The 21414-nt window shown below is 39.5% G+C and overlaps 1 protein-coding gene across 5 annotated transcripts in view; it reads left to right on the top strand.

The window, feature by feature from the left end:
• The window catches only part of cux1b (cut-like homeobox 1b), a 214341-nt gene that overhangs the window by 188838 nt on the left and 4089 nt on the right, over nucleotides 1-21414 (top strand). For 2 of the 5 annotated variants that reach the window (XM_062060266.1, XM_062060263.1), the window contains 2 exons: nucleotides 2873-3137; nucleotides 3220-11677. In XM_062060266.1, coding sequence (XP_061916250.1) covers nucleotides 2873-3137; nucleotides 3220-3712 — 758 coding nt within the window. In that variant the 3' untranslated portion in view covers nucleotides 3713-11677. Of the gene's footprint in view, nucleotides 1-2872; nucleotides 3138-3207; nucleotides 11678-11846; nucleotides 12042-17775; nucleotides 17889-17956; nucleotides 18074-18137; nucleotides 18222-20509; nucleotides 20567-20635; nucleotides 20717-20785; nucleotides 20851-21414 lie in introns of those variants that run through there. The other 3 variants (XM_062060264.1, XM_062060262.1, XM_062060265.1) reach the window with 2 other exon arrangements.

Genomic DNA, 21414 nt, shown 5'->3' with positions numbered 1-21414 from the left:
TCCATTCCATCATTTAATTCCACATACGAATAGGCCAAAGGTTTTAAGTGTTGTACAAGCATACAAATGTTTAAAATAAAATTTTCCTCTAAGGTTATATTTCTCCTCTTTTGTTGAGAAGAATTGTTGTACGTTCTTGGCTAGCAGGTTATAGTTTGCTTTGTACATCATTTTAGATGTTTGCAAATGCACCAAATCGTTTAATTTGATTCAATAAATAAAGGGTTTGTATGTTCTCTATATCCAACGTTATGTATTATTATAATTGATCTTTTTTGTAACATGGTTAGTGAATAAAGTGTATTTTTGTAGTTATTTCCCATATTTCTGCACAATAACTCAGATACGTAACACTAGCGAGCAGTAGAGAATCTGAAGTGATTTTTGAACATGTTTTGCTTTATTCATTATTGACTTGTTTCTTGCTACTTTATGTTGTATATTTTTTACATGAGATTTTCAATTCATTTTATCATCTATTATTAGGCAAGGCAAGGCAACTTTATTTGTATAGCGCTTTTCATACACAAGGCAGACTCAAAGTGCTTCACAGACAACAAAGTGAAATGAAAGAAAATAAAAGCAAAATCAAAATGCAGACAATAAAAATAAAAACAGTGCGGACGTTAAAAGTTAAAAGATTAAAAGATTTAGCTGAAAGCTAAGGTGAACATAAAAGTCTTCAGTCTAGTTTTAAAAGTAGTCAGAGTTGGGGAGAGTCTGACATCTTCAGGAAGTTTATTCCAGCTATTTGTTGCATAGTGACTGAATGATGATCTCCCTTGAATTGAGTTTACTCTGGGAACCGCTAACAGATTTGTCTCAGAAGATCTTAGTGATCTAGAGGGCTTATATAGTGGGAGCATATCAGTGATATACTTGGGCCCTAGACCATGTAGTGATTTATATGTGAGCAGGAGGATTTTGAAATCTATTCTCTGATGTACAGGGAGCCAATGTAAGGATTTAAGAATTGGTGTAATGTGCTCACATTTTTTGGTCTTTGTTAGAACTCTAGCAGCAGCGTTCTGAACAAGCTTTAGCTGCCTGACAGTTTTTTTGGGAAGACCTGCAAGGAGACCATTACAATAGTCTAGCCTACTGGTAATAAAGGCATGTACAAGTTTTTCAAAGTCTTGAGCTGACATGAGCCCTCTAAGTCTTGTTACATTTTTGAGGTGATAGTAGGCCGATTTTGTTACTGATTTGATGTGACTGTCGAAATGTAAATCAGAATCTAAAATAACCCCAAGATTTCTGGCTTTATTTGAGGTTTTCAGGGACAGTGATTGAAGGTGTTGGACGACTTTAAACCTTTCTTTTTTAGCACCAAAAACAATTATCTCAGTTTTATCTTCATTTAGTTGTAGGAAATTTTGGCACATCCAGTGTTTGACTTGCTCAATGCACTCCCAAAAATGTGTTTTCTTTTACTCTTTCAATATCTATTCCGTCTATTTGTATTTGTGTTTGACTTACCCTTCTACTGTTACCAAATAGCATTATTTTAGTTTTACTAAAGTTTAAGAATAGTCTGTTTTTGTCAAAGCATCTTTTTAATTTGTTCATTTCTTCTGTTAATATTTGTATTATCTTCTGTATGTTCTCTCCTGAACAAAACGCTGTTGTATCGACCGCGAATAATACTAACTTTAAATCTTTTGTAACTTTACAAATGTCATTTATATAAAGATTGAACAATTTTGGTCTTTTTGTACCACAGGATATACAGTATTTAGCGCTGTAGATGTGTGTTCGCCTAGCTTCACGTATTGTTTCCTGTTGGTTAAGTAACTTTTAATCCAATTTAAGACCAACCCTCTGATGCCATACCGTTGTAATGTTTTTGATCAAAATGTTGTGATTATTGAACAAATGCTTTAGTTAGATCCATAAACATCACTGCTGCAAATCTTTTACTATCTATTGTATTGGTAATTTCCTCTGTAATTTCAATTAAAGCCATAGAAGTTCAAACATTAGCTCTGTATCCATATTGGTTCTCAGCGAATATTCTATAGTTGTTTACGAAACTCTCCAATCTGTTATTGAACAGTTTTGTACGGGTTTGTAATTTGTAAATTGGTGTTTGCCTCCAGTCTTGTAAATTGGTGCAACTTTAGCTTTATTCATTTTGTTTGGGAATTTGCTTGTTTGAAATGGTAGGTTACTAATATTCCTTAATGGTCCTGAGATCTCTTCAATTACCTTTTTTATTGTTTCCATATCAATTCTATTACAATCGATAGAAGTCTTGGATTTGCATTTTTTTCACAATTTTAACTGTTTCCTCCTGTCTCACTTTTGTGAGGAACATTGAGTTAGGATTTCTATCTATGGTGGCATTGAAGTGCTCAGTTGAAACTGGGTCTGGAATTCTTTCCTCCACTTTTGGTCCAATATTTACAAAGTAATTACTGAACCTTTCAACTACTTTATTTATGTTACTGTCTGAGAAGTATTGGGGGTGATCCCTCTTAGTGCCATTGTTAATAATGCTATTGAGGATGCCCCATGTTGCTCTCATATTGTTTTGGTTTGTCTAATAATTGACTGTAATATTATTTTCTACCTGTTCGTAGTATGCTAGTTAGCTTGTTTTTATACCTTTTGTACTTATTTTCCTCATTGTTATAAATTTTGTATGTACTGTATTCTTTTCATTTTTTAATCCTTTGGTTGATCGGCTACACAACGTCGGATACGCCCCTAATGTTCCAATAATGAATTCACTGACACCGTAATAATGTGAATTACATGAAAAATACCTGAACCATTTTGAAAGTACTTACCCACCACACGGTACCTCATATTTACCATACATGTGGTTGTTATAGTCTCTACAAATAACTGTTATACTCTTTCTCTTTAGCCTACATGAAGAGGAGGCTGAGCTCTTTGAGTGATGGCCATTCTGTGGATGTGGGCTTCGTGGGGCCGGACTACACGCAGGGCTCTCAGAGTCCGGGGCAGCAGCATCTGAAGAAACCCAGGGTTGTGCTGGGACCCGAGGAGAAGGAGGCCCTGAAAAGGGCGTACCAACAGAAACCATATCCCTCCCCTAAGACCATTGAGGAGCTGGCCTCCCAGCTCAACCTGAAGACTAGTACTGTCATTAACTGGTTCCATAATTATAGGTCAGCATGAGTGATGTATTCAAGTCAGCTATTTAGACGTGTGCGTTAATAACTAACGATTAACCTTTAGTGTCTGTTGTAGGTCACGTATCAGACGAGAACTCTTCATTGAGGAGATCCAAGCAGCAGGAGGAATGGGGCCTGGCAGTGAGGGGGGCTCCCCTTCCCTCCGTGGGTCTAAAGCAGGAGAAGGAGACAGCTGTGACGGGACAGAATCCGAGGGCACCGTGGAGACGCGCCAGGGATTCAGCGTGGGCCTGGAGGATCACAGGGGAGTGTGCAAAGACCACGACATGGAGGCTGAGTCCGAAGCAGGGGGCTCTAATAATTCCCCTGCCCAAATAGACTGCGTCCCCCCAGGGTCTAGTTGCGGCCCAGGCGGATTAGGCCTCTTCAGCCTCACGGAGGCGTCCCCCAGTAGCTCCGCATCGAGTACTAATATACCGGCCTCTGGCCCGGCCAGGAATCCCAGGGACAACAATCTGCGGAAGAAGAAAGCGGCCAACCTCAATAACATCATTCACAGGCTGGAGAAGGCTGCCAGTAAAGAGGACCCCTCGGAGTGGGAGTTCTAGCCCCCCTCCTGACCATCCTTCGCCCCTCTTGTCTCATAACCTCACAACCTCTAACTTGGACCCCTCCTGCTCTGTTCCAGTCGGAGAGTGGACGCAGCCAAAGTCAAGCTCAGCAGCCATTTTTACTACACAGAAGCTTTCCCAAAAAAAGAGGAAAGAAACAAAGTGTGGTTGGCAAAACCCTTCAACAAGAAGATTTACTGATTACTTAGAAGAACAAAATAAGAGAACTTAAGTGTCTCTCCTTTTTTTTAAACGGAGTTTTGTTTTTGTACTGAGAAAAGCACTTAGCCGTCCTGCTGGCCTCTGGCCCTGCTGTACCTCCCCCCCATCACCAGCCACTGGTGCACCAGACTGGTTAGTCCCGAGCTGGGGTCTGACCCACAGCCGGGCGCAAAACCTGGACTGGGTAAGACAGCAGCTGTCCCAGTGATAGACACTGCTAGATGATAGATAGAGACAGGAACTCTCTTACAAGAACTCTCACTTTTTTGAAAGGAGATGTTTTTTCCCGCTCTTCTTCTCACCTCCCAAGTGTCCACAAACCTCCCCTCACTCAGTGAGACGCCTCATTTTTCACACTGTAGAGTGACTGTTACAAACCCTTTGCCTTTTTCACTCATTGCGCGTGCGCGTGTTGTTGTTTTTTTTTTTTTGTATGTTTAGGGGTCGTGTCAGTGTGCACCCGTGTGAGTGTGTGTGTGTGCACACCACAAACGGTGTGTGTGTGTGTTAGTATGTGTGTGTGTTGTCTCGGTGGCAGCACGTCTGCGTCACTCCTACACTCTTAAGAGGGTCATGCCAGGCCTGAGCTGCCATGGTTACCGATGTACGAACTTTGACCTGTCGTGTTCTCTATCCTATCCTGCTGACAGCCATGTGATGGCCAGAAGGATCACTTCATTTCTCACACACACACACACACACACACACACAAACCCACACACACACTCGTCTGGAAAGGAAGGAGAGAAGGAACCCCCTTTTTTTGCCTCCTTAGGTCCTCCTTGAAGGACAAAAGGCCATCTCTCCTTTATTTCTTCATATTGCAATTTGGTTGCCAATAAGAGATTGCACAGTCTTTTGACTCTAAAGAAAACAAAATAGGGAATTTTTAGGATGCATTTTAATTAGTACAAAATAAGCAGAAAAGAGAATAACAAGTTACTGTTTTTTGTTTTGTTTTTGAAGCAAATTAGGTTGGAATAATGTTGCATTGTCACAAACTAATGAATTCACGTAGTACTGTAGCTGGTGATACTTAACTCTTGTTTTCTAGGTCGTCACAGTTTGACCCAGCACTGGATCTGCTCGGGTGCGTGTGTATGTTTTGTGTGTGTGTGTGTGTGTGTGTGTTTGTGTGTGTGTGTGCGCACCACCAGCTAATTTCCTGTTCACAAACACATCTTTTTATAGGCCAAATCAGGAAGAGCGTGTGCGTATGTGTGATGGTGCGTCTCATGTGTATATTTTCCTGCATGTAAGTCAGGGTCAAGGTCAATTCACTCAGAGTTTCAATTTACAAAAGTTCTAAAGAAGCATAACGAAGCTCCTGGTTTTTGCAATGTACAGTATTTGATTCCTTTTTTGTTATTTGGAAAGTCAGTTCACTCCAACCCCGGGGTGAGTATTTCCACTTTTCTCCAGTCTTTCCTGTATCCAGGGAGTCTTTTTACATTAAATTCTACTGTATACACTACAATTTTTAAGGCATATCACCTCCTCCTACTTTTCCTGGTCCCACACAAGCCCTCAGTGCCTGTCAGCCCACTGCCTCCCCTTTGTGTGTGTGTGTGTGTGTGTGTGTGTGTGTGTGTGTGTGTGTGTGTGTGTGTGTGTGTGTGTGTGTGTGTGTGTGTGTGTGTGTGTCTGTGTGTGTGTGTGTGTGTGTGTGTGTGTGCACTTGTTTCCAATGAGTGTGGGGGGGTTCACATTTCTACTTGCACACACTACTAGTGCACAACTGACACCCTTCTTTTAAAGATGCGTTACCATTAATCTTCTCACCACCTAGTATAATACAATGATTTACTGTAGCTTGGTTTTATTGCTATTATTTTGTTGTTGTTGTTGTTGTTGCATTTATAGTTTTGGTTTTTATTCTGCTTATTTATAGGTGCTGTCATTTTTCATTTAATGTCTTATCATTTGAGTTGTCTATTTTTTAAGGGATTATACTGTTCCTGAGGGCAAGTAACATTTTTATTAGACGTTATAGACTGCCGGCAGTATTGGTTAATATTTACAAAGATGTACTAGTTCTCATTTGTTTGTATATTCATGAATTCTTAAGAAAACAAGTTGTAGTTTCATTTCAGTAGCTCTTAAATAATGCGTTTGCAACACCTCACGCCCACCCCAGAGCTTTTTGCGTTATTTTCCATGACAGTTATGCTCTCAAATTGCTAGCTCAAGAATGAACAAACATATCAAGATCAGTGATGATTGATAGCATATCTATTTCCCCGCTGATCATTTCTCCTCGTCTTGTGTCAGCTCTGACACGAATGCTCTTTTTCCCCCCCATCATCCCCTCCTTAATCACATCATCGATGATCAGGTCCGGGTGTAAGCTCGTTGTCACAAGAAATGAACCCATGCTGCAAAGAGGTCATATCTGCCAAATTGAGATTAGACAAGTTGTACCAGCTAGCAACCTGCGATTATTAAGAATTCTATTCTCTAGCAGTCGGTATAGCCAAGCACTTATTAGGACAGGGTCTGTACAACACTACACCAGAGTACCGTCCCAGGCTCCTGGGAAATGGAGGCCTTTTATTTGTCAGCGTGGTTGTAAATCAAGCACAGACTCCCGACACTAAAACAGAAAACAAACGCGATGGACTGCGTCCTTTTCAGACAGAACGGAAACACATCCCACGTCGTTACAATTACTAACCACTTGATTGGGGTTCTAAACAGAATTCTCTTCTCACACTATATGGACTCAAGTATTGGAACATGGCTGTTGTAACAGATACGATGTGTGGAAGGATTTTTGAGGTCCTCCCAAATGTGTTTAATAGCGTTGAGGTCAGGGCTCTTGTTCTTCCTCACCTGTCAGGTTCAAACACCGAACTATCTATTACACAAGACAATAAGCAAGGAATCAAGTAGAGACAGAGTCCAATTTAGCTCATGAGGAGAAACGTCTGGGGCTGCACACTCAGTTACAGTCTCACACCAGGCTCTGAGGGGCAGTCCCACGTGCTCCTCTATTTATTCGGGAGTTCCCTAGTGAGGCTGCCTCTAAAGGGAGTGGTCACACATATTACGCAGGCAGTCCCAGTATCACAATACTTGATTACTTAGAATGCAAATGTACCTGAGCTCGAGATTTCGCCCTGGCTCTGCTTTGTCTGCGTGTTGTCGTCTTATCTTTGTTGAGGTACTTGAAGTCCGTAGCGGGCTGGAAGACAGAAACTGCTGCTGCGAGGCAACTTGCAGTGGAAGATAAGTTGTGTGCCTTTGCACAGGTAGAAAAGTACAACTTGACCACAATAGATAATTATAGCAACGGCCTTTAAGCATAAGAGTTGTGTGATAACTTATACATAATTATTCTAACATCACCACAGGTCTCAATTGTTGTCACAGCTGATGAATAAGAGATCAGAAATGGGCATTGTAATTAACCAATGAATTTGGCAAAGTGAAGTGCAGTACTTGAGTGCAACCAGCAGAGGCACTGTTGATTAGCAAACACAGTGGTACCTCGATTTTCGTTATTAATCCGTGCAAAAATATTCAACAAGGACTGAATCATATGGGAAAGTATTTTTCACATAAATAATGCAAATCTAATTAATCCAGCCCAAAAATATCAAAACAAAGTAGATTATACAAAGACACAGTTTAACATGCAGACAAGTACATATAAATGTAAAGTGAAATGGATAAATTAACATTTAACATAACTTTTACGTTGGATAGATCAACTTTATTAATTCTCTAAAAAAGAGGACATTTGTTTGCTTTAACATAAAAACAAAAAACATACACACACATGTAAAAATATTTCTAAAAAGTAGTTACAAGAAACAAATCAGTGCATGATTTTTCTTAATTAAAGACTTGTTAGCGATAATTGGCAAGGAAGGAGGGAGGGGATAAACAACCAGACTTCATTACCACTTCTGTCTCAAATTAAATCGTGTTTTTCACCTTCTTTATCAAAGTTCTGGCACTCACAACTTTTTTTTGGCTCCTTTAGTTGTACTTTGTGGCAGCAAAACAGACCATTCACATTCAGGTTTTTGGAACTATTTGTTGTTGTCATTCACACATTTACATCAATAATGAAAATGAAATTAAGTTGCATTTCATTCAGACAAAACTAAATTAAATGGATAAGAACGCCATAAAGTAAATAAACCTATTTTAAAATTGAGTTGAAAAGTTTTGTTATTAAAAATCTATGATGCTATAAATAGTGTAACAGGGAATAGACTATTGCATTTAAAATGTACTTCCTCTGTGTTAATACTAGAGGTAGGAATCTTTGGGCACCTCACGATTAGATTTGATGGCCTTTCGACACCATTCTCCTAAAATACTTGCTATATATGAATTGTAATAAAACCTTTTTAAAATGGGTTACAGGTTGCAAAAGGCCTAAAAAAACTATTTTTAAAAATGTATTATGAAAATGTTTTTTTTTTTACAAAAACCACTGAACGTTAATCTTTGTCATAAAATGAAATAGAGCAACCAATCACATTTTTACGATGCTCAGGATCGAAATTAGCAAAGCAATTTAAGTCAAACCCAAAAATCCATTATCAATGAAAATAATCATATCAATAATAGTTGTTTAATGGTTTAATCCCAAAATTGATTTAAAAAAGAAAAATACGTGTTTTTTTGTTTGTTTTTTTAATCGATTCTCGAAAATTATGAATACATTTAGAATCGGCATAAACAACAATCGCTATTTGGATGCGAATCGATTTTTTTGTAGAACCCCTCTTGAATACTATAAAAAAAACCATAAAGTAATCAGTGGTAAAAACAAACACTAGTGCAATGTTGGTCTAATATTAACACTTTGTACCGTGTTTTCATTATGTGCATTTATTAAGTTTAGTAGCCTGATGGCAATTGGATAAAAACTTTCACGGATCCTTAGTTTGGTAGACGCCCTGTTCGGCCGTATGAATACCAAGGCAAACTTTAGCCGGACACCAAATTATGCGAAGAGTCGGTCTTTCAAAACCAACGTACCACTGGACTGTACTGACCCGAATACAAGACAACTCTGCAATTACAATTTTTTAATGAAAACAAGATACAGCACCTAGTAAATTGCAATTACAAATACATTTCAATTAGCATCTGAACTCGCTGACAAACTTCATGGCTGCCTTCCCAGGTCACTGGTGGGAGTGACGAGAAGAAAAGCTCTGACTCCCTGGGGGGAGAAGTGCCTAAATATAAAATTACCTTTTCTATTTGACATTAACTTTCCACCAGGCAAAGTCGTAATGTCAGTCATCTTATTTGCATTCTAAAAAAAAAAAAATACATATGTACAGTACAGGCCAAAAGTTTGGACACACCTTCTGCTCATTCAATGTGTTTTCTTTATTTTCATGACTATTTACATTGTAGATTGTCACATCAAAACGATGAATGAACACATGAAATAAATGAAAACATGTTGTATATTCTAGATTCTTCAAAATAGCCACCCTTTGCTTGCTCTGATTACTGCTTTGCACACTCTTGGCATTCGAGACCTCTGGGAACTCCTTCAAGACTGTTGGAAAACGATTTCAGGTGACTACCTCTTGAAGCCCGTAGAGAGAATGCCAAGAGTGTGCAAAGCAGTAATCAGAGCAAAAGGTGGCTATTTTGAAGAAACTAGAATATAAAACATGTTATTTCACCTTTTTTTGTTAAGTACATAACTCCACATGTGTTCATTCATAGTTTTGATGTGACAATCTACAATGTAAATAGTCATGAAAGTAAAAATTGAATGAGGTGTGTCCAAACTTTTGGCCTGTACTGTATATGGAAACAGGAGTTTAGAACATTCAGAAAGTTTTCATTAATGAATAATTGTTGCCCATCCCTAGAGGAGAACAACCCCTAATTATTGCACCAATCAGGAGAGGTGTCCCAGTACTTGTGTCCATATAGTGCATGCTGTTGTGTCGGTCGTCCCTTCCTGCGGACGACAGGTGTCAAACATCCGAAGGCCAGTAGTGGACGACATCGGCACGTTTTATAGCTACTGCAACATTGTACGAAGCACTTAAACCATTTGAGCAGTCGCCTTGTCCCCCGCCATCCTAAAACCACATCAGATTTGTGCCTTTAACTGCCAAGCAGGGCACCAAACTTGCGATATCAAAGTCTGATCCACATGGAGTCCCCTCAACCACCCCCAACCCGTCGTCTCTCCCGGAGAGGGTGTGTGTGTGTGTGTGTGTGTGTGTGTGTGTGTGTGTGTGTGTGTGTGTGTGTGTGTACGTGTACTCGCTGAAAAAAGTAGATGATGTGTGTTCTTAACGATTGACCCACTCGGGCTTTGGTGGGCCCCCCAGACGGTCCCCTGGAAGCATGACTACGTTGTACATATCTAGCAGAGTGGAGGAGGAAGCACGCAGCAAACACTGTAATAACACTGAATTTATTCATAGGGCATTTTTCTTTGTTTTCCGTCTGTTCCGTGTCAGGTTTGCTGTGGCGTCACTGCAGGTATTGAGATGACGTGTGCCAACTGTTTGGAGAAGAGGAAAAAATAAAGTAAAATAAAAGTGTAAATAGGAGTCGGGCAAAGCAGCTCCGGAGTCACTTAGTGTCACAGTTTGCTTTTATTTGAAGGCAGGACGAGAGAAGGGACGATTCAGGACTTTTTCCATGATCCACAGATATTTTTCTACAAATTTAAAGATCAAGATGATTCTATACACTGTTGTAAAGGTGTAACAGATGCTGTATATCATTTTTTTTTTCTGAAGTCGTAAAGCTTTACTGTATGATCTGTTTTTGAAGTAGTGCTTATTCATGAGTTGTTTTGTTCGTTGTGTTTGAAGCCTGGACAGCAGCACTGGTCACCCTATTCAGGAAAAACCTTTAAAAAAGAAGAAAGAAAAACCTCAGATGTTTTTTTTTTTTTTTTTTGTAATATTAATAATACTTTTAGAATATATCTAATGAAGTGGGTTTTGTAAAGAATGACAGCAGTGCTGTATGCATAGCACACACGTTCATACACACCTAACACAGCACAATACACTCATCCTTTCAATGCTCGCCTCTTCCTTTTTCCATTTCTTTTTCAATCTTATGGAATTGTTTCCCCCCCCTTTCTGGAATGCTCAACATTTCAGTGGAGAAAAAAAAAAAAAAAAAGGAAGCAAAAAGCCAAATAGTGATGTAGTCGTCCACATTTTGTCGTCTCCCTCCTGTAGCTTCAACCACAGTGTAGACTGACAACCAAAATGTCCCGGGGAGGAGAGAGAGAGCTCCTTTCCTCCCTCCTCTCCAACGTTGGAAAGCTTTAAGATGCTTGTTGAGGCTTTAGCACGTGTTTTTGTTTTGTTTTGAAGTCCATTTGATCCTGTCATCAACCACGCGGAACACTTCTGCTTAGTTGAAATGTGTGTGTGTGCGTGTGTGTGTTGTTGACAAAAAAAAGGATGCATGACTGTAAAAGGGACACTTCATTCTCTCCCTCGCCCTCCTCACATCTCTCAGCACTTCCGTCACACACGAGATGCTGTTTTTTCTCATGTTTTCATGTATCATCGCTTTCTTTATATCTTTCTATTTACTAAACGTAACATGTTGTTTGTTCTCAGCACTGTAAAACAGTCCCTTCTGCAAACATTGAAAAGCAATATCACTGTATGAAACCTTCACAATGTATTTGTTATGATTGACATTTGATTCATCATCATTATTATTCACATGCACCCTAGGTGTGATAATTGAAGTAAATCTCTTTTATACAAATACTACAAGTGTGCTGCGTTGTTGGTGTAAACAGGTATTCTCAGAGAAAAAGGGTGCGTTTTGTACAGTTTGTCAGCCCCCTCCCCCGGAGACACAGGTGAGTACCTACAATCACAGATGATGTCATATTTAAATGAAGTTATTCATCTCTGCTTTGGTCGGCCCGCAGGCCGCCATGCAGAGTTGCAGGCGGAGTTCGCAGCGGCGGTGCGGACCAGCGTGGAGCAGAAGGAGCTGATCCTGAGGCTGGAGCACGACCTGAGCACCATCCAGACCTTGTCCTCCCTGCCTCGACCCGGCGCTGACGGCGCCGAAGTCTGCAACATCCCCGAACCCATCAAGGAGGCCTCCGCCATGTTTACTGGTACGTCCGCTTTTTGATTGTATTGAATGCTGTTTGTTTATTTTTTTTCCTTTTTATTTACAAGAATCGCACAGAATGTTCATCAAAATAAAAAAATAGGTTGACCCAAATCCCAGCTTTACAATATTTAGAAATAGAAATGTACAAAGCAGCAGACAAGAACAACAGTATCAGTAATAACTTTAATAACGGTGACTCAAAATATTAAACAACACACATTAATTACAATAACAGAAACAATAGGTATCATTATTATTATCAATTACCATTTCTATCATCCATCACCGCCATTGGTAAAAAAACAATAACAGTTACAGTGCTATGGACTGGACTTTCGCTGATATGTTGGATCCACTATAGACTGGACTTTCACAATATTATGTCAGACCCACTCGACATCCATTGCTTTCGCTCTCCCCTAGAGGGGGGTTACCCACATATGCGGTCCTCTCCAAGGTTTCTCATAGTCATTCACATCGACGTCCCACTGGGGTGAGTTTTTCCTTGCCCTTATGTGGGCTCTGTACCGAGGATGTCGTTGTGGCTTGTGCAGCCCTTTGAGACACTTGTGATTTAGGGCTACACTAACGTTCAAAAGTTTGGGGTCACCCAAACAATTTTGTGGAATAGCCTTCATTTCTAAGAACAAGAATAGACTGTTGAGTTTCAGATGAAAGTTCTCTTTTTCTGGTCATTTTGAGCGTTTAATTGACCCCACAAATGTGATGCTCCAGAAACTCAATCTGCTCAAAAGAAGGTCAGTTTTGTAGCTTCTGTAACGAGCTAAACTGTTTTCAGATGTGTGAACATGATTGCACAAGGGTTTTCTAATCATCAATTAGCCTTCTGAGCCAATGAGCAAACACATTGTACCATTAGAACACTGGAGTGATAGTTGCTAGAAATGGGCCTCTATACACCTATGTAGATATTGCACCAAAAACCAGACATTTGCAGCTAGAATAGTCATTTACCACATTAGCAATGTATAGAGTGTATTTCTTTAAAGTTAAGACTAGTTTAAAGTTATCTTCATTGAAAAGTACAGTGCTTTTCCTTCGAAAATAAGGACATTTCAATGTGACCCCAAACCTTTGAACGGTAGTGTATATAAATAAACATAGATTGATTGATTGATTGATTGATTGATTACACTCACATTGCATTCCAGAAGCTAGACAACCACACTGTAGGGTTGTACAGATACCAAAATGTAAGTTGATACTTTTTGATACCTTTCTAGATAAAGGGGACCACAAAGAAAATGTCATTATTGGCTTTATTTGAACAAAAAAACTTAGGGTAAATGAAACATATGTTTATTGTGGTAATTTAGTCCTTAAATACAATAGTGAACATACTAGACAACTTGTCTTTTAGTAGTAAGTAAACAAACAAAGGCTCCTAATTAGTCTGCTGACATATGCAATAACATATTGTGTCATTTATCTACCTATTACTTTGTCTACATTATAATGGACAAGTTGTAAAAAATGATTATTAATCTACTTGTTTAAAAAGAGCGTCAGACTTGGTGTGCACTTCTTCTGGACGCTACAATTGGTGTCAGAAGTAAAACTTTGCGCATCCTGCGCTGCTTAATTGTGTGCACAGTCTGCTACGTCATCGAGAGGTACGCGCCACGTGAGGAACTCGAGAGAGAGAGAGAGAGAGAGAGAGAGAGAGACAGAGGGAGACAGAGAGAGAGAGAGAGAGAGAGAGAGAGAGAGAGAGAGAGAGAGAGAGAGAGAGAGAGAGAGAGGTCTACAGGTGCCATGGGGAAATTCCGCCCTCAATGAAGACTCCCAGGTTTGATGGCAAGGCGAACTGGGAGGCATTTCATCCCACTTCTGACATCAATTGTAGCGTCCAGAAGAAGTGCACACCAAGTCTGACGCTCTTTTTAAACTTTTATTGAGCAACCTATACTAACACAGCTCAACTTATCTCGTTCTTTCCACACGCACGTCTAGCCTCACTCCTCATTTCCGCAACAGCAACGCTTCCTCCTTCTTCGCCAATCACCTTACAGGCGTGCTACGTTCACAACAAAGAGGATGCAGGATAAAGTGACAGAAATTGAAATTTTTGCATGGTATTACACATCAGGAAGTGTTGTGTAAGAAAGTGTTAAAAATAAAACCATCAAAAGCCATCTGCTTTTGAATAAAGATAAGTTAGGTTAAATGAAAATATTATTATTATTATTATCTATCTTACGGTATATCAAAAATAATTTAAGCAAAATTGAATTGAAATATTGTCGGTGTGGCTCTCCAGCAGTGCTCGGGTTGCTCATGCGGCCCCCGGTAAAAATTAATTGCCCACCCCTGCATTAGATGGAGCTGCGCTAAAGGGAATGTCAACAAAACAGTCAGATAGGTCAGTCAAACTTTATTAATAGATTGCAAACCAGCATTCTGACAACTTTGTTCACTCCCAAAATGAATAAACAGCTGTTTTATTATTTTCCCCGAGGTAAAGTCAGTGACGTGGTGTTTTGTTTATCTTTTAACAACAGCAAGGTATAACAGTAGTGCAACATTTATATCACATAGTGGAGGGGAACTTTTCCCTGATTCAATAAACACGTAAAAAACAGTGATACTGTTACGGTAAATCAAACGTTAGTGCAATCACAATATAGTAACACTCGAAATAGTGCAGAGCAATAACAATATATCAACAACTCAACGTTGCACAAACGTTAATGTCACACAACACACAAAATAAACATGTAAAGCTCACTTTATGAAGTTATTCCTCATCCACGAATCCCTTGAATTCTTCTTCTTCAGTGTCCGAATTAAACAGTTGGGCGGATCTCGTCGAAGTCGTCATTAATCGAGTCAGTGTCGCTGCTGCTCTATTCCCGTGTTCTACTGCGTGGCTGATCGTCTTAAGTTTAAACTCTGCGTCGTAAACGTGTCTCTTAATAGGAGCCATTTTGGGGTCTTTACATAAACAAACAAATGGAAATCAAAACGGCACGCCTCGCGCAGTCATATATCCCAGCTTGCACCGCGCGCTTCTTCTTCTTCTACGGGGGCGGCTGCTTACCGTAGAAGAAGAACTTCTTCTTCTACGGGGGAAAATGAAGTTGGCGGCTGCTTACCGTAGTTGCGAGACCTAAACTTTATGAAAATGAAGTTTAGGTTTATTGTGGCTCAATATTGGTCCATATATAAGGCGCACTGGATTATAAGACGCACTGTCAGCTTTTGACACAATTGGAGGTTTTTAGGTGCGCCTTATAGTACGGAAAATATGGTACAGAAAAATATCTGCTGCTTTGAAGGTCCCAATGAGCACAGTGACCTCCATTATCCGTCAATGGAAGACGTTTGGAACCATCTGGACTCTTCCTAGAGCTTGCCAGCCGTCTAAACTGAGTGATCGGGGGAGAAGGTCCCTAGTCAGGGAGGTGACCAAGAACCCGATGGTCACTCTGTCGGAGCTACAGCATTCCTCTTTGGAGACAGTAGAACCTTCCAGAAGGACAACCATCTCAGTAACAATCCACCATTCAGACCTGTATGGTATAGTGGCCAGATGGAAGCCATTCTTTAGTAAAAGTTTGCCAAAATGCACCTGAAAGACCATGAGAACCTAAATGATCTGGTCTGATGAGACAAAGATTGAACTCTTTGGTGTGAATGCAAGGTGTCATGTTTGGAAGAAACCAGGGACCACTCATCACCAGGCCAATACCATCATCATCATCATCATCGGTGGTCACTCGAACGAGTATGACGATCCTCCTGGTAGGAGTGTATCCCTTTATGGAGGATGCCTATGCGTGACTTTGTTTAACGTGGGGAGACTGGTGCACAGACAGTCACCACACGATCCTTGACAGAATCGGGTCAGGGTCCAGTGGCATGGAGTCCAAGACGACTGGGGACCCTTTTCTGCTGCAGCCTTCATCCACCATCCAAGCCGTTGTGACGCTCCATAGGGTTAGCAATCATCCTCCGTTGAAGTCTTGGGTTGTTATTTCCCCATAACTGGGCCCACATGGATGTGGGGGTGCCTTCTTCCGCCATCACAGCCGTTGTGGTAGTTCTTACATCTACCGTCTTCCGCCTGCTCCGCCGTTGAGGTCTTCACCTTATCCCTGGCTAGGGGGCAGTGAGGTACTAGGCCTTTCCAAGGGCCACCTGGGGTAACAGTAGTAAAGGGGTTAACCTCCTAGTGCCCCAAGACCCCATAGAGGAGCCTCCACTGCCGGATGCACTTCAACGTCATGCCCAGGCCAATACCATCCCTGCAGTGAAGCATGGTGGTAGCAGCATCATGGTGTGTGGGGGGGGGTTTCAGAGGGAGGACCTGGGAGACTCTTCACCTCAGACTGGGGCGACGGCCCATCCATAAAAAATCTTCTCCCAGCAGATAAGCGGCAGATCAGCTGGCCTAAAAAAGGGGTCTATTTACCGCGAGAGTATATAAATGAGTCTTAAGGATGGATGGTACTTTTTCGTCACTTATTGTTTGTCTTTGGTACACTAATGTTTATATTTTAGGCCATTGGTTCTTTTTTATTTTTGCAAAAATATATATATATATATTTTTATATTGCTGTTTTTATCTTTGGATGAACATTATTACGTAAACTCGAAGTTATTGATGTTGTTTTTTTTGTTGGTTCTTTGTTGTTGCTATTTTTGTATTACAACATTTTTTTATTTGATCATGTTGTACTGCATTGTAATCTTTTGTTTTGTGATTGTGTGATGTTTTTTGCCTAGACCCCAGGAAGAATGGTCTCCACTGCGGAGACCAGTGGAGACTAATACTAATACTACTCCAGTGCACTACTGGAGTAGACTAATGGGGATCCTTAATAAACTAAACTAAGGCAGGACTTGAATCCTGAGTGGACATTCTATTTAAAGGCGGGACAGTTGTTGTTAATAATAATAATAATAGATTTTATTTGTAAAAGCACTTTACATTAAGCAAACAACCTCAAAGTGCTACAGTGCATTTAAAAACAAACAAAACAAAAAAAAACAACGCTAGAACAACAAATAACTGCTCCCAACAAGTAAAATAAATAGTAGTAGTAAAAAAAAAAAAGCTAAAACTAGCACACATATATAAAAAAAATGGGCTTTTTTTTTTTTTAAATAAGGGTTTTTAAGCCTTTTTTAAAAGCATCCACAGTCTGTGGTGCCCTCAGGTGGTCAGGGAGAGCGTTCCACAGCAGAAAGCCCGGTTTGTCACATCTCATCCTGTGCTTAATCAAGTGTCTGCTAGTGTCTAATGCAGGGGTCAGAAACCTTTTTGTCTGAGAGAGCCATGAAAGCCAAATATTTCAAAATGTATTCCTGTGAGAGCCATATAATATTTTTTAACACTGAATACAACTAAATGTGTGCATTTTTAAGTAAGACCAACATTTTTTGAGTATAGTAAGTCTCCTATTCTTTTTAATGACATTGTTATTCTGAAGGTAACCATCAATAAATAAAATACTTCTTACCATTAATGCGACTTCTGGTGCTGCATGGTTTTGCTGATGCCTTTGTAGTCTGGTTGATACGTGGTTATTTTTAAAACTGTGATTACCAGCAGAATTATTCATTACTTATCGTTTTAAGCAGTGTCAGCTAAGATTTATCTGAGAGCCAGATGCAGTCATCAAAAGAGCCACATCTGGCTCTAGAGCCATAGGTTCCCTACCCCTGGTCTATTGCAATTCAATCTTACACAAAGCTGTGATTTTGTCCAGATTCGGTCATCAACATCCACCCTGAGCTGCCTCAAGGTCAGATGGACTCTCTGCTGTCCATCATCTCCAGCCAGAGGGAGAGGTTCCGCTCCCGCAACCAGGAGCTGGAAGGCGTGAGTCACCACACTTGTGCACGCTGGCTCTCTCCCAAACAGCCCTGACCTCCATCTGCTTCCTGCAGGAGAGCCGCTCCATGCAGCAGACCATGCAGGCCCTGCAGGGCGAGCTGGACAGCCTGCGAGCGGACAACATCAAACTCTACGAGAAGATCAAGTTCCTGCAGAGTTACGCTGGCAAAGTACGCCCATGCTTGTTGTGACGTTCTCCTCCAGTGCAACACTGACTCATTTTTTGTGCTGCAGCCCGGCGGCAGCGACGACACGGTGATGCGTTACTCCTCCCAGTACGAGGAGAGGCTGGATCCTTTCACTTCCTTCAGCAAGAAGGTACAAAACACCACACATCCCAAAATGAAATGTTTCAATTATCCTTCGCTCGTACTCACTGGTTAGTTGCTCAGATTCAAAGAAATGAAGGATGTTTTTGAATATCAACCTCAATTATGAATGTGCTTATTTTTGAAAGAGACTTTAAACACAGACTCTGGCAAAACTTCAGTATTAATGCTATTGGACCTCAGTGCTGCATTTGACACTGTCGACCACTCAATACATATATATATATACATCATGTATATATTACATGTTATTATGAATGTTACTACATGACATATATACTTACATCATGTATATATTACATGTTATTATGAATGTTATTACATTACATATATACTTACATCATGTATTTATTACATGTTATTATGAATGTTATTACATTACATATATACTTACATCATCTATATATTACATGTTATTATGAATGTTATTACATTACATATATACTTACATCATGTATATATTACATGTTATTATGAATGTTACTACATGACATATATACTTACATCATGTATACCGTATTTCCTTGAATTGGAGCAGGGAATATAGTATTCGCACGTCTAAAATTACTGCCGGGTCAAACTCGTTTCTCAAAATAATTAACGCATGCTTGGCCTTATCGCCGGTTCATTATTAACGCCGGATCAAATTCGTTTCGCAAAATATTAATTTTATTATCGCATGTCTATAATTTTTGCCGGGTCTAACTCGTTTCGCAAAATATTTAGCATATGTTTAGAACTTCCGCCGGGTCAAATTCGTTACGTCACGAGTGACGATTTACCTGTCCTCATTTTCAAAATGGAGGAAGCTGATTTCAGTAGTTTGCAATCGCACAAAGGAAAAAAGATAAAGAGCTATTCAGTAGGATTTAAGGTCCAAGCTATTGAATACCGGTACGGTATGCTAAAAAGAACAGTAAGCAGCTATGTTTTATTAATATACCGTATCTGCGTGTGTCAAATACGGTATGAGTCATTAAATGACTCCCACCTCCTGGTGGTAGAGGGCGCTAGTGATCCTTCTTGCGACTTCCGGTACTGCAGAAGAAGTGACAACACGCAGCAACAGATCGTCTCTTTTTTTTCCTCTCGCCTGAACTTTTAACATGGAGGATTACATACCGGTATCTAAAATAAAACAGTTTTCTAAACTGGACTTTCACTCGAAGCAGGAGGTAATAATTAAAGGAATATCTCCATCGAGACAGAGAGACTTTTAAAACTGAAGAAAGAAAATAAGGAAGACTTCTATAAACAAGTTATCGATGCTTTTGGTCAGAATGAGCTGCAAATGGACTCCATTTATAAGTACAGGTAAGACCATAATAACGTTTTTTTTAATTAAATGTGCTTTTCATGATGGTATGCTCACATCACACATTTAAAGCTCACGCCTAAATTTACCGCATTCCTTTTGGTAAACACCGGAGTGAGAAGAGGTTTTAAAATAATTAGCGCATGCACGGCCATCCCGCAGGCTTCCGGTAAACGCCGGAGTAACAGGAGGTTTTAAATTAATTAGCGCCCCTGCGGCTATTCAAGGAAATATGGTATATTACATGTTATTATGAATGTTACTACATTACATATACTTACATCATGTATATATTACATGTTATTGTGAATGTTACTACATTACATATTTACTTTATTTATTTAATACTTACATCATGTAAGTATTAAATGTTATTATTAATGTGTCTGTTACTACATTACATAGATACTTACATCATGTATATAAAACAATAATGGAAGTGTTTGGATGTTGGATGTTAAGGGCTTTTATAGGCAGAACAGAGCTATTCCCATATGCTCCTTTGTAAGCTGACTTTTAATAGCATTTATTTACTATTTAGAATCCATTAAAGAAAGAAAAACATGTGTTCTTGTCTTACATAAGGATTGTAAATGATAGGCAAAATTCCAAAAAAATGCAGTTCACTTTTAAGTTTTTTAATTTACCTTGAATTATTCATTCATTGGTTTATTTTATTTATGAAGCTAAAAAAATGTCTCTGAATTTTACCCTAAAATGGCCAAAAATATATATTATTAAAAAATATATAAATGAACAATTAAATAGGAAAATATTAGGAACAATAAATGCGTTTGTCAAGTGTATGGCAATACATGATACATTTGTTAGAGTTTGGGAAAATTCCTATTTCTTGGTAAAAAGTGATGTCAGAAATGTCATCTTAAAGGTGCTGGAGAAACTTTGTAATGAGTTTTGAGTTCTTTATTAAGACCCCTTAAATGTTGTTTTGTGTGTGATAGGAGCGCCAGCGTCGCTACCTGAGCCTCAGCCCCTGGGATAAAGCAACCCTGAGTCTGGTAAACACACAAACACAAACATCGCCAGGAATGCTCATCACACCCACTTCCTGTCCTCGTGTCCCTCAGGGCCGAGTCATCCTCTCCAACAAAATGGCGCGGACTGTGGCCTTCTTCTACACCTTATTCCTGCATTGTCTGGTCTTCTTGGTGCGTCACAATGAACTTTCTTTGTGTGGTGGGGGAAAAACAGCGTCTAAAACGTGAACTGTTTAACAGGTGTTGTACAAGACCGCTTGGAGCGAGAGTATTGGCAGAGACTGTTCCACTTTCTGCGCTAAAAAGTAAGTTTGTTTTGATGGAGATGTAGTATTTAGTATTTAGGCCAGGGGTGCACACACTTTTTCTGCAGGCCAGCTACTTTTCAATTGACGGAGTGGAGGGGATCTACCTCATTCATATATTAGATTAGATTAGATGAGTTTATTTCAAAGGGGACAATGCAATTTCATAAAACACATGACGACGCACTGCAAAAAGTCAGTGTTCAAAAACAAGAATAAAAAAATAAAAAATTTGTGGTATTTTATTTGAACTAAGCAAAATTATCTGCCAATAGAACAAGACAATATGGCTTGTCAAGACTTGCCAAAACAAGTAAAATTAGCTAACCTTAGTGAACCCAAAAATACCTTAAAATAAGTATATTCTCACTAATAACAACTGTACTACTATATGAGTACGCATTTTCTATTGTTTCATTGAAAATTAAACAGCAAAGTCCATTTGGCTGTCATCTGTTTTAATATGAGACACAATTGTGTCAAAGTCATGATTTTTTTTTAATGCTTGAAGTAAGAAATTCTTACTTTAAAAAAGTAGTTTTATACTTGTGATTGTTGATGACA

This window comes from Entelurus aequoreus, linkage group LG10, assembly GCF_033978785.1.
Source record: "Entelurus aequoreus isolate RoL-2023_Sb linkage group LG10, RoL_Eaeq_v1.1, whole genome shotgun sequence".
NCBI lineage: Eukaryota > Metazoa > Chordata > Actinopteri > Syngnathiformes > Syngnathidae > Entelurus > Entelurus aequoreus.
Note: the sequence above shows the minus strand (reverse complement) of the source record. Positions and strands in the feature narration are given on the sequence as shown.